Raw genomic sequence first — 13239 nt, 5'->3', positions numbered from 1 at the left:
GTATATGTTTTTCCTTACAGTTGACATCGGAACCGCTTCTTCGTTTCACACACTTTGTCCAGTGTGTAATGGAATCAACCTGACTTTAACTGCTTGTTTGTTGGCTTGATATGCTGTCAAAATGTTTTGTTGTTTTTGTTTTAATTGTTTCAGCGTGTGATTTCGTTTTGAGTTGCTTGCAGTAAATATACAGCCTCTAGATATCTGAAAGGAAACAGTTTCTAATGTCATGTGGAATTGTGAAAAAATGCCCTGAGACACTCATATTTCTGTTGCTCTAACTTTAACAAGTGGTCTTGTTTTTCTTATTGGTTGAAGCGTCCGCGGGTCACGCCAAGTCCCGAATTCAATAGCGTACAGTATGCGAAACCCATTTCCTGCCCACGTAACGATGATGAATAAAGGCGGTGTTAAAGCATGACTACTCTGTTACACAATGAACCCTATAAAAGTGGAATAGGGGTGAAATTGGGATTTGTGAAATTATTTTTTACTTATATAACGACTTGCATGCGCGCGTGTCTTCACGTTACACCAGTCTAAGTCGGCTTACTCGTGCAAGACCTTTGACGTACCCTGACTCAGCTGAACAAGGATGCCCATTGAGAAACTGTACACTGTAAGGGAAACTACAACCGCATCCCTTGTTTTAACCCCAATGTGTAAAGCTCCAATCGGAGTAACAGGAGAACGCGTGTAACACTAGAGAGTGAATTTAGTTTTACACCATATTGCTGTCTTTTAGCAATATTCCAACCACATCACCAAAATTGGACTTCTCACATTGTACCCATAGGAGGAATCGTACACGGGTCTTCAGCAAACATTTTAATCACTAGTCTACTCCAGCATCCCGACTATAGTTCTCTGCTGGACCATGGAGACGGTGGAGACGGTGCGTCGCTATGGACAATTGAAGAACATATCAGACGACGTAAAGTAAGATGTCACGCCTCCCGTCAGGTGTGGAGATCAGCGTTATACAAATGTTATCATTATTATTGCTATTGATATATTTCGCCGTCCCTGTCTATCTGTCCAATAAAAGGTTAGTCTAACTAAATGCACTCACAATATGTTATGTATGTCTTACACTCAGAAGGTGAACCAGTCATTTCGTGAGACTAATAGGGTCAGTCATTTCGAGTTATCTTGTGTAAAAAAAAATCAAAATAATTTACTTCAGTCATTTCGTCAAATTCAGCCACATCTCACAAACCCCTGTCTACCACATGTCTACCACATGTGGTTGACAGGGGTTTGTGAGATGTGGCTGCTCCGGACACAGCAAGTGTCAAACAAACAGGTGTAAATGCTTCAAAGCCAAGATGAAGTGAATAGTTGTTGTCACAGTAGTTTTAACTGTTTAAATACGTGATGTTGAAATTGCGATCCACTTTTGTAGATTAAGTTATTAAATGTAATCTATATACATTAGTTTACATCGAAAGTGAATTTCTACACTAACTTGGGAGAACCAACTGCAAACTTTATGCAGATGAACTGCACGCAGAAGGATCATGCATCAAATTGCTAAAATGCATGTGCAAATATCGTGCATTTAACAACTGCGTTTTGGTGTAAAGTTTCGTTAAGAACATGCCAATTGTCACTGATTTTATCATTTACTGAACTTATCACAATATTTTCAACGTGACCAATTTCCTTACTATGCTAAAAGGCAATGTAGAAATACGAAATATGTTACCTCCTTAAGGCCGTATCTCTAAACTTAAAAAAAATATATAAAAAATTGGCACAGATAGTAAACAATCTATCAGATTTATCATACATATTCAAGTAAGATTTATATTGATGCTCACTGTGTTGTGGTCTCCCGAGCAACTCTTTGCAGGTGCTATGTGTCCTTGCAGGTGCTATGAGGCCAGTGTAGAGTTGTCGATATACTGGACTTGTTGATATCCTGGATCTGATGTTACCGCAGCATTTGAATGCAGTAGATTGACCTACATGATACTGCAAGCTGGCAGGAAAAGCTATGTTACTGACTCATATTTACTGAAGAGTATGTTTGTCTGAACCACTATTGCCCGTTCCAAATCAGGGATAACATACAAAACACGCTTTATGGGTTCTGTCTAAAGGGTTGTATGAGTGCAGGTACGCGTTGTGTTTATAGAGATGTATGTCTACAGTGTACATGCAGTACTGTGCCCTACATAGTAATTATAATAATAATGAGTATTTTTATAGCTCTGCTCCAAGTGCTTGCACGGTACATTATTATCCTGTATAACTCAAACTACCTGTGAGGCGCTACAAGGTTATACTCGGATAACTTATCCCACCAGGTACCCATTTTCTGCTGGGTGAACAGGGGCATGTTTGAACAAACTCACTTGCCTACGGTGAGACCACGTGTATTACATGTGTTTCGTTGCGGGGCAGAACTGAAGTCCTAGAAACTCTTAGCAGTAAAGCCGCAGAACTCTCGGTCACCAATCCAAACACTCTCAGCAGTAAAGCTGCAGAAAACTCGGTCACCAATCCAAACACTCTCAGCAGTAAAGCTGCAGAACACTCGGTCACCAATCCAAACACTCTCAGAACCCATCGCTGTTTAACGGGACCACATGTACCCGTGAAGATCAGGGTTAGTCATCGTACCCCGATGTTCATGCTATTGATCACTGGATTGTTTGGTCCAAACTCGATTTACAGACCGCCCTCCCTAGAGGTATCTGGTACGTCTACTGTGATATACGTCTAGAGTGTACAGTAAGTATCCTACCTACAGGTATGTGTTATGTCTACAGTGGTATGCTTACAGTATACCATCAGTAACCTTCTTACAGGTCTGTGTTGGTATCTACAGTGATAAATGCCTGCAGTGTATACCACCAATACCCTTCTAACAGGTATGTGTTGTTTCTATAGACACAGTCATACATGCCTGCAGTGTACCACAGTACCCATGTCTTAATATTGTGCTTGAACAATATCTAACCAAATTTACAAAAAGTGTATATCACTGAACATTAAGATATCGCGTCTGGACCAGACAATCTAGTGATCAAAAGCAATGACATCGATCTGTCCAATGACGTGTCACCGAGCCTGACCCCCTGATCCCCTTAGTCACCTCTTACGACCAGCATAGTCGCCTATTGTGGCAAACTTGGGCTGGAGAAGACCTATTCTATCCCGAACAAATATATCTTGAGATACATCTTGAAATGAGGTTTACCAATAAATCTTATCAAAGTATGTTTTACTTTAGAAAGTCTTCATGAAAGAATGATAATCAAGATCACACTGAGAAACACAAATTCCGATCAGAATGCCTTTATGCCTGCATGGGACGGTGAGGTAGCCTTGTGGTTGAAGCGTCTGCACGTCACACAAGCGCAGATGACCCGGGTTCGATTCCCCAAAGAGTTCAACGTATGAAGTTCATTATGGTGTCACCCGCCTCGATATTGTTGGAATATTGCTAAACGCGGCGTACAACCAAACTCACTCCCTCACCTTTAATGACTTAAGAGATTATATCTGACGCAAAATGTTTGTCTGAAATACATACACGGGTATACATATTCGGCATCTCATCTACATTTCTATAACATTCATAGCTATATCCCGATTTGAAATATTGGTAATCTATATGAATTCTGTCGAAGAGGGATATACCGGGATTCGATCTCAATGTTTTTAAAAATTTTAAACATGCTGGAGAATCACTCATCCGGGAAGCCAGCCAGTTACCTCCCTTGCCAAAAGTTAGTTTCTAAACAGGGCAATGTGAAAGTAGGGGAGATGGTCCCAGAGGAAGAGGATAAGATGTTCTACTGTGGTGCCGTTTTAGCTATAACCCTTTACAACGCAGTAATTATTTCTGACTCTGCCGGGATCATCGGGCGAAGGTGAATATACCAACCTATTCTTGACAGATTTTAACTGCTACCTAAACTTTGACTGTCTAGTTTCTAAACACGCAGTGTCGTAATTTGACGTAAATATTGTTGTAAATTACTAAATATGCTGATGTCAGCTCTTACTGTTTGCTTCTTTTGAGTGTTAAATTATGGTTTGGTTCCGTCTGGTAGTGGTCCGGTTAACTGAAATAATCAAAGATTTGTCGCAGTGACTTAATGCCCAAGTATTGAGCAACATTTTGTTATGAATTGAACATAATAGACAGTTTTGGAACACTTGTTTGCATTAACACTATATTTCGCCTGGTTTGTTTTGTCGGTGTCAGTAGATTCATACTTCATAAGCAGTACAAGTTTGATCCAAGTCATGACAGAATTTGTCTTTAAGACGCTATGAAATTTACATTCCTGACATATAGATGTGATATTTTCAAATTCATTTTTATGCATAAAAAAACCAAACGAAGAATGACAGTGGAAGCTGTCTATATCAGCCCTCATCGGGACTGAAGAAATAACCTGGTTTAGACAGCATGCTGGTGGTACAGTTTGTTTTATATTATTTCATTTACATTGTTTTATTGATCACCTGTATCAGTCGCTGCACATACTGACAATAAAAATCACATATTTTACATAATTTACAATCCTCATGAGTTACAATTTTCACAGATACCTTATACAAGTATACCCATACTGAACTCAGATTAAATTATCTTTTTAACCATGTGGATTCAATGCAGAATTAACTGGTGATAATACACATCCAGCTGACTCCACACCACATGCCAGATTAGACAACATGTTGGTTACTGTACATAAACATTTCACAGATCAAAAATTTTTCAAGTGTGCCTCATGGGTACTGTTGTGATAATTTAAGAGTGCCATTTCAATTTCAGGTGTGCCATAAGTTCATGGTCTTTTAAACTAAGATTCAATACATTACACAACTTGAAGTGAATGTTCAAGTTGATATTATAGTATAACATTACAGATTAATCCATGAGTTATAAAACAATGCTAGGTATGTATTTTTGTATATTTACTGACCTCAAATTTACTGACCTAAGACATTGATGATTAGCTGTCTGACCTGTGCACTTTTTCATTAGCCATTGTTCACGGTGTCACTCATGTCATCGGTTCCCAATTGCACAGATTGATGCTCATGCTGTTGATCACTGGATTGTCTGGACCAGACTCGATTATTTAACGACCGCCACCATATAGCTGGAATATTGCTGAGAGTGGCGAAATACAAAGCTCACTCCCTTGCTCATACTGTCACTATAAATCATGAAAAATAATAACAATGAAAACATACATTAATGCACTTTGGCAAACAAATCAAGTGTGCCATTAGGGCACACAGGTAAGAATTTAACTGTGCCCTTTCAATTTTATCCGTGACATCAGAGCAATGGCGCTAATAATTTCAATCCCTGCAATTATTCTTTCTGCTCATTTCATAATGAGATCTGGAATTGACGGCGGACGAATTACAGAGCTTGTAAATGATGATAAATGTACTAGCCAGGGACAGGACTGAGATTTTATGATGTTATGCCCTTGCTGGATTAGACAGCTGCGAGTTTGAACAGCTTTGACTGTACATGTTTTTCTTATATTTTTGTGTTATCATTTAGTGTCACATTTTGGGACTATATTTATGATTTTTTATATTCAAAGGAAATTTGAAAATGTTTGTTTAACCATACTGAATCACACTTGGTAATAGTTTGTGTTAATAAGAACACAGTGAGTATATAAAGCCATCTTTTCTTACAGTGGTCAGCAACGCGCATCATGAGTGTTGTGGTAAAGGAACGGTGTCCAGATTGTGGTAAGACTTTCAAGAACTTATCAAACCACAAAATCTGTCATAGCCGAGGTTCAGGGAAACATGCAGATAAATCTTTTATGGTCGAAAGGCAAGTGTGTCCTGATTGTGGTCGAGATTTTGTGAACCTAGCAAATCACAAAATATGTCATGGAAGAGGAACTGGAATCAGGCGTACATGGCAACTTGTGCCATCACCGATCGACTCTGATTATGGTCTTATGAATACACCACCCCCTACTACCGGACCTTCCTCCAGTGTGAGAAGGTCTCCTGCCCCTGAGCCCCAACCCTCCAACAGAGAGAGACAGACACCTGGCCGTCTGCCCCAACCCTCCAACAGAGAAAGACAGACACCTAACCGTCTGCCCTCTCCTGTACAAAGACAGGGACAAACACCAACCCCTATGCCTGCTTCTCCAAGCAGACAAACACCTTCCCCTACACCAGGTTCCTCCCAAACAGAGAGGTGGACATCACCCCCAATATTCCCTCCTTTACCCATAGAGATACCATTGTTACCCATCTGTGTCCCTCCCTCCTACACAGACAGACTGACACCACCTCCTACTCCCCCACCTTTGCACAGAGAGGGACCAACACCACTCTTCAACATCCCTCCCTCCTACACAGACAGACTGACACCACCTCCTACTCCCCCACCTTTGCACAGAGAGGGACCAACACCACTCTTCAACATCCCTCCCTCCCACAGAGATAGATTGACACCTTCCCCAACTGAACGTCTCTATCCGTCCATTCCAACATACCCCCATGAGGACGAGAATAATCATGACCAATCGCACCAGCAATGCAGGCAACCATGTCAACAACCCCAGCACCCTTTGAGGCAGTGGGAAAATCAGCAACGTGACCATGCCGACTATCGACCACACCTGCATGGTGCTTTCTCAGACTTGTTGGAAGGGCAACGGTAAGTTCTATGTTTAAACAATGTCATTCTGGTTAAGGTTCCTATAGCAAAGTCAAATAACTTTCCGAGCTACCTCCTCCGTAGATTTCACCCAAATGGTCAAAATTATGTCTTCAAACAGGCCTTAGAGAGTTTCTGAAGACTTAATGTCAAAATCAAAACAGTTCCACTAATGTGCTGCTTTAAAAGTAAAATAACACTAAAAAAATACCAGTAGTGGTCAGTGCAACTCATACATTTATACATGGTCAAGGAAATGATATTATCCATTGACGAACACTGTAAACATCTGCATTGGCTTTGGTTGAGGAGTTCAGTCACAATACAACTAAGACACTTGTTGCATTAATAATCCTGCAAGACGGAGAAACAATGGGGTGTAGTAAAGGTCACTAGACATGTTCAAATGTCTGACAATTAGCTGGTTGTCTTTTCTACAACTAACAACTTACTAATATGATGAAATACTTTAGACATTAGTATTGCAAAAATGAGTGATGACGAACAACTTCTTATTTCTAATGAGTACTCTGGCTGTGGCGAATGTTGGAACTTAGATCACATGTTTGTATGGATCATCTAATACAATTAGCCTTGGTAAATGGTTTGTGTTCTAATATCCAAAATCAGTTCCTAGCAACGTTTCACATCGGCCTTTCTGACATGTTCTACAAAGTTTGCAAACCCAAACCTGCAGAAATGAGGTCATATAAACACAGTGTTCTTAATCATCTGGATAGCATGGATGTCCCAGTTATCTATGGCACCACATTTAGTTGTAGAGTTATGTCCCCTTGGCAGGCAAGGAACTGGTGATCTTGGGTTTGAATTACAGTTCACATCCATTATCTCCATACATTGTCATTACCATGCTTTTCGTTTTTTGTTCATAATACACGATTATGTCTTCACTTTAATGTAGTATTCAACTTTAGGGTGATATTTGTATTACAGAAGTTGGCGTGGTGGCAACAGCTACAACGGTGATCTCAGTGATGAGGATGCTCTTGCTGTTGCTATTGCAGCAAGTCAGAACCTAGAGGGGGCAAATCTTGGAAGTTTATTCAGGTCAGTTTATTCTTATCCACAGAAGGATTGTTTTGTTTGTTGTTTAGTGCCACACTCCAATATTCCAGCTATATAGCTCTAACAGAGTAAAGGACAACACAAAGAGGCAGGATGTAATTTTAGTACTCGTTTAATGGCAACAGGTGTATGACAAGGCTTGGCTGACTGGGCAGGACCGCTGCTACTGACTGCTGTTCTGTCTCTGGTTGTGTCTCTTTGGCTGAACTGATTCGCCTCTCGTTTCAGTGTGGCCGTATTCCCTTATGGATCCTCCTGGTCAGTCTTTATGGCTGGGTGTAATGTGGCATTGATTACCAGCCGCTCTTGTGGCCTGTCATTTCTGTGTCTTAATTGATCACAAAGGACTTATAAATACAGGGGCTGTATACCCCTGTTTACCTGTCCATTCATGGTCTGGCCAGGGACTGACCCATGTTGATGGGCCATAAAGGATTCATAAGACCCTTTTTTACCCTGATATTCATGAATTAGAAACATTGTCTACAAAGGGCAAGCAGGACTATGAAAAGTGTCTATAATTTTTGGTTTTATTCTCTCTCTTTGACTTGACGAACGAGTGGAAACGAAAAAACCCTGTGAACCTATCTTGGCCTTTAGTCCAAGCACCTGTCATCCATGTTACCCTCCTCCTTGGACCTCTTACTGTTATCTCGTGAGTGGCATAAGTCATGCTCCCCTGCCTAGTCACATGACCATTCTCTTGTGATCATTCTCCCTCTGGTCATTGATCAGTGCAGACTTAGGAGACTCTATGAGAAGACTCTGTCAGGAGACTATGAGAAGACTCTATGAGAAGACTCTATCAGGAGACTCTGTGAGAAGACTGTATCAGAAGACTCTATCAGGAGAGCATGGCCCATCAAGTAGCAAGGGAGATCCCACATGCCATCATCGGAACCAAGGGATGATTTTGTGGACACTTCTTCAGACTCCTGCTTGCTAGAGAATCTTCACATTTTTTGGGTGAATGAAGATGGAGATTTATGGTACTGATCATCTATGTCTTCAAGACTTGTGGTCATAGATAGATATGATGGACCAGAGAGGAACTTCGGCTGCATCAGATCTACATTCAAAGTTGTCACAAGAACCTTCACCATCAGATGCGATGAACCTACCTATCAGTGATCCTATGGTACTTTAATCAGTTTGTCTATATCATATCAGTGCCCTGTGATGGGATGAATCTTTCACCACCTGTACCATCGATCGTTTCAGTGGTTTTGGTAGTGCCAGTGAAACCTCCAGTTACTTTCGTCAGACATCAACAATTGACTAGCCATCATTCATAAAGAATCCAATTGCTATCAAAATGCAGGAGTTCTCACCATTCCTCATCATCAAGGTTGCATTCGAAGGGATTTTCAGAGAAATCCAGTTCCAGGGTTTCTGTGGACCTTATGCAACTTCAGAAAACCCAGTTGCAGAAAGCTCTTTGTCAACGTAAGTCACCAACTTCACTCCATGTAACTGACTTGAGGGAGACTTTTTGTCTCCAAAGAGGACGTAAGTCATCCCATGGAAGCTGCCATCCAGAGTGTTTGTGCCCACCATAGGGATGTAGGATCAGTGTTATGATCTGTGATGCATAACATTTGAGGGTGTAGGTACCCTAGTGCCTGTTGTTGGTAGCATAAATGCTGACAAATATATTGATACACTGGATTCCAGTTTGTGGCATGCTATTGCAAGACACTTTTTACAAAACATTTGTGTCTTCCAAAATGACAATGCTCCTGTTCATTGGACCCACAGAGTGAAAGATTATGTCAAAGAAATTAAATTTCTTATCATGGCTAGAACACTTATGGACCCAAATATCAATGAGAATGTTTGGCTAAAATTGAAACATTGGTTTCAGAACACCAAAAAAGTCATTACTACATTACTACAGCTGATGAACTTTTTGACAAATTCCATACCACATGGCAAAACATTTCCACAGATTATGTGCAAAGTCTGTATTTGACAATACCAGTCCATATTATGGAAGTAAGAAAGATGAAAGGACTTTTACCAAATATTAAAGATCAGTCTTTATAATGAACCCCTCATATTAATCTTTGACTTTGCAGTTGCCAATGTAAACATTACAAATTGAAAAAAAATAACCGTAAGACATCGAGATGTCCAGGAAGGAGGACAACATGAAGGGTGGGTGTTTGGACTGGTGGCCGAGATAAGCTCACAAGTTTTTTCGTTAGGCCTCATTTGTTGAATTAAAGAAAGAGGGTACCGTGCATGAGATATAAGTATATGGATGTACACTTTATGGTTAAAATTTTTGGTCTTGTCCTGGTGGTACTTTCCACTGACTTGTCGTTGAATGTTATCGTGGGGTTTGTGGCACAACAGATGGCCTTTGAGCTTGAAGATCCGCTGCATGTACACTTGTATTCAAGTTGTGTAGTATCATCCCTATATCAAGTTGTGTTTATGGTGTAGGACATGTTTATGGCTACAGAAACAGATTGGAATACAGAAGAACGAATACATTCTGCCGTGTTTGAAATCAACTTTTGGTGATGTTTTGGGTTAGGGTAAGGTTTAGGATTTAAGGTTTAGGTTAGGGTAAGGTTGAGGTTAGGGTTTAGGTGACATGACACTAAACAGTATGATTAGTAGATATATTCTGTAGACATACCGAGAAACTCTGCATGTATTCTGCAAAAAGTTGTCTTCTTTTCTGATAACAAGATATAAAGATTTTATTGCTACAGAGATGAACAGGATATCAGTGCGGTACCTACTGGCTCACAACGTCTTGTCAATGAACACCTTAGTCAATGTAGGGAGTTTGGAGCCAACCGGATCTCCATCAACAGAGACAGTGTCTGGTCCAGCAGTATGGCCTTCTTCAAGGATGTTCATATATCAAACACGGCTAAACAGTTAATGGTATGTACAGATCGGCATGTCACATGTTCAAACGGTGATTATTGAATCAAACTTTTTGACATCATTTTAACAATTCTGCTACTGTACAGACCACGATACAACTGAAACACTGTTATAAATGGCTATGAGAACAACTCACTTTTTTTCGTACTGTAATGCTCAGATATATTCCAGCTGTATATCAATGTAAATAACTGAATCTAGACCAGACAACCCAGTGATCAATGCCATGAACATCACTATACACAACTGTGAGATGATGACATGTGACAACAAAGCCAGCCATCCTGGACACACTATCCTGTTAGTCGCCTTTTACGCCAAGCATGGTTTTCTGAACACCAATTCTTTATGGGTCACTCTTGCCATACCATTTGTAATCAATACACGATGACTCTTTATGTGCAGGGCAGTGGGGTAGCCTAGTGGTTAAAGTTTTGGCTTGTAACGCTGGGTTTGAATCACCACATTGACACAATATGTGAAGCCCATTTCTGTTGTTCCCAGCAATGTTTTTGCTTGAATATTGCTAAAAGTGGCATAAAACCAAACACAGTCGATCTGTCTTAATGTGCCTTTCAGGATCGCATGGTTTTGTTACGTGTATTCATCTCAAGTTAAGGTACAATTAGGGGCCATGTTGGGTCGTCCCTTTTACAATTGCGCATCCCACTTTCCATTTCTAAAACTTGTACAAAGTGTATTCTACATGACTGTTGTTGCTGGTGGAAATCAAGTGTACAAATAAACCCATTCCATGGATTGAAATTTATTTAATTTTTTTTTTCCAAAAATGGGCACTGTCATAATCATTTTAATTTGAGTGTGCCATTTCAATTTCAGGTATGCCATAAATTCATGGTTAATTAAACAGAAATTCAAAACATTACATGACTTGAAGTGAATGTAAAAGTTATACTTCATGAGTAATAACACAATGCTAGGTATGTAGCATACTCATACTTGACATTGATGAGTAGCTGGCAGTCTGACCTGTACACTTTATCATTAGTCATTGTTCATAGTGTCACTTTAAATCATAACAGATAATAACAGTTAAAAGGTACTTCAAGGCACTTTCGGAAACAAATCAAGTATCATGAGGGCATGCATGTAAGAATTTAACCGTGCCATTCAATCTTGGCCATGCCGTATGTACGGTGGCACTAATAATTTCGATGCCTGCATTCACTTACTTATTGACTGTCTAAGTAGGTGTCCCCTGGAGTTAAAAATCAATAATGAATAAATCCCTTGTAAGAAATCTCCTGATGTCGAAGACCTTGGTTTAATTCTGGTGACCCTGCTGTGGTATTTAAAGAATACTGCAAAAATGGGTGTAAAACTAAACTCACAAACACTGTCACCTGCGAAGTCAACATCGATTTATTCCTCATATGGTAGGTGGCTTTCACTGATTCTGAGGATAGACGCGAGGAAGGCATTGACACAGGGGGACCACGTCGAGAGTATCTACGTCTGCTGCTGGAGTCCATCGTTGCTGACAGCAAGATGCTTAACGGTCAGTAATCAGTATGATTTGCTATTTTTGTTGGTCAATGTTGGTTGATTGTTGTTTAACACCGCACTCAACAATATTCCAACTATATGGCGGCGGTCTGTAAATAATGGAGTCTGGACCTAATTAACAAAATGAGCATTGATTTACTGGGATACAATGACGTGTCAACCAATTCAGCAAGTCTTGACAACCTGACCTAGTTAGTCAAACATGGGTTGCTGAAGACCAGGGCCCCGTTTCACAAAACTCTCGTAAGCCTAAGATCTCATAAGTTTTCTCGTAGCATTTGCACCTCCTATGTTACAGTATGCCAGGTACAAGAGCTACGAGAAAAGTTACGAGATCTTAGGCTTGCGAGAGTTTTGTGAAAGGGACCCCTGCTCTTACATGGATCCTCACAGAATTGTGTAACGCCACACTGAGCAGTATTCAAGCTATATTGCTGTGATCTGTAAATAATCGAGTGTGGACCAGAGAATCCATTCAACAATCTATGCAAATGGGATACTATGACATTCTCATGATAAACGTGGTTTGCTGAAGACCAAGTCGAACCCAGATCGAATGTTCTCAGTTTGAGTGGTTTGCAGGTGGCTTATGGTTTGAGGGTTTCCTTGTCATTCAGGTTCTAGTCCTCACACAGGTGTAAAATATGAAAAACTTGTTTCTTGTCCCAGGACGTGTTACATGTTAATTGTTACATGTTACAGAAAGCAGCGTAAAACTACATTCACTCATTCATTTATTTTTTGACCCGTGAAAATCCGGGGTAGAAGAAGCCCTCCGCAACCCATGCTTGCCATAAAACGCAACTATGCTTGTCGTAAGAGGCGACTAATGGGATCAGGTGGTCATACTCGCTGACTTGGTTGGCACATGTCATCGGTTCACAATTGTGCAGATTGATGCTCATGCTGTTGATCACTGAATTGTCTGGTCCAAACTTGATTATTTACAGACCGCCGCCATATTGCTGGAATATTGCTCAGTGCGGTATAAGACTTAATACACTCACTCACTCACTCACTCACTCACTCACTCACTCACTCACTCACTC

General features: G+C 40.4%; 1 protein-coding gene across 1 annotated transcript in view; it reads left to right on the top strand.

Annotated features, from left to right (window-relative positions):
• Positions 1-3741: 3741 nt before the first annotated feature.
• Positions 3742-13239, top strand: part of LOC137291731 (uncharacterized) — a 29997-nt gene continuing 20499 nt past the window's right edge. Inside the window, exons 1-5 of the mRNA XM_067823224.1 lie at positions 3742-3884; positions 5688-6673; positions 7628-7741; positions 10483-10660; positions 12065-12182. Coding sequence (XP_067679325.1) covers positions 5706-6673; positions 7628-7741; positions 10483-10660; positions 12065-12182 — 1378 coding nt within the window. The 5' untranslated portion in view covers positions 3742-3884; positions 5688-5705. The remainder of the gene's footprint in view (positions 3885-5687; positions 6674-7627; positions 7742-10482; positions 10661-12064; positions 12183-13239) is intronic.

Source organism: Haliotis asinina, chromosome 7 (genome assembly GCF_037392515.1).
Source record: "Haliotis asinina isolate JCU_RB_2024 chromosome 7, JCU_Hal_asi_v2, whole genome shotgun sequence".
Lineage (NCBI taxonomy): Eukaryota > Metazoa > Mollusca > Gastropoda > Lepetellida > Haliotidae > Haliotis > Haliotis asinina.
Note: the sequence above shows the minus strand (reverse complement) of the source record. Positions and strands in the feature narration are given on the sequence as shown.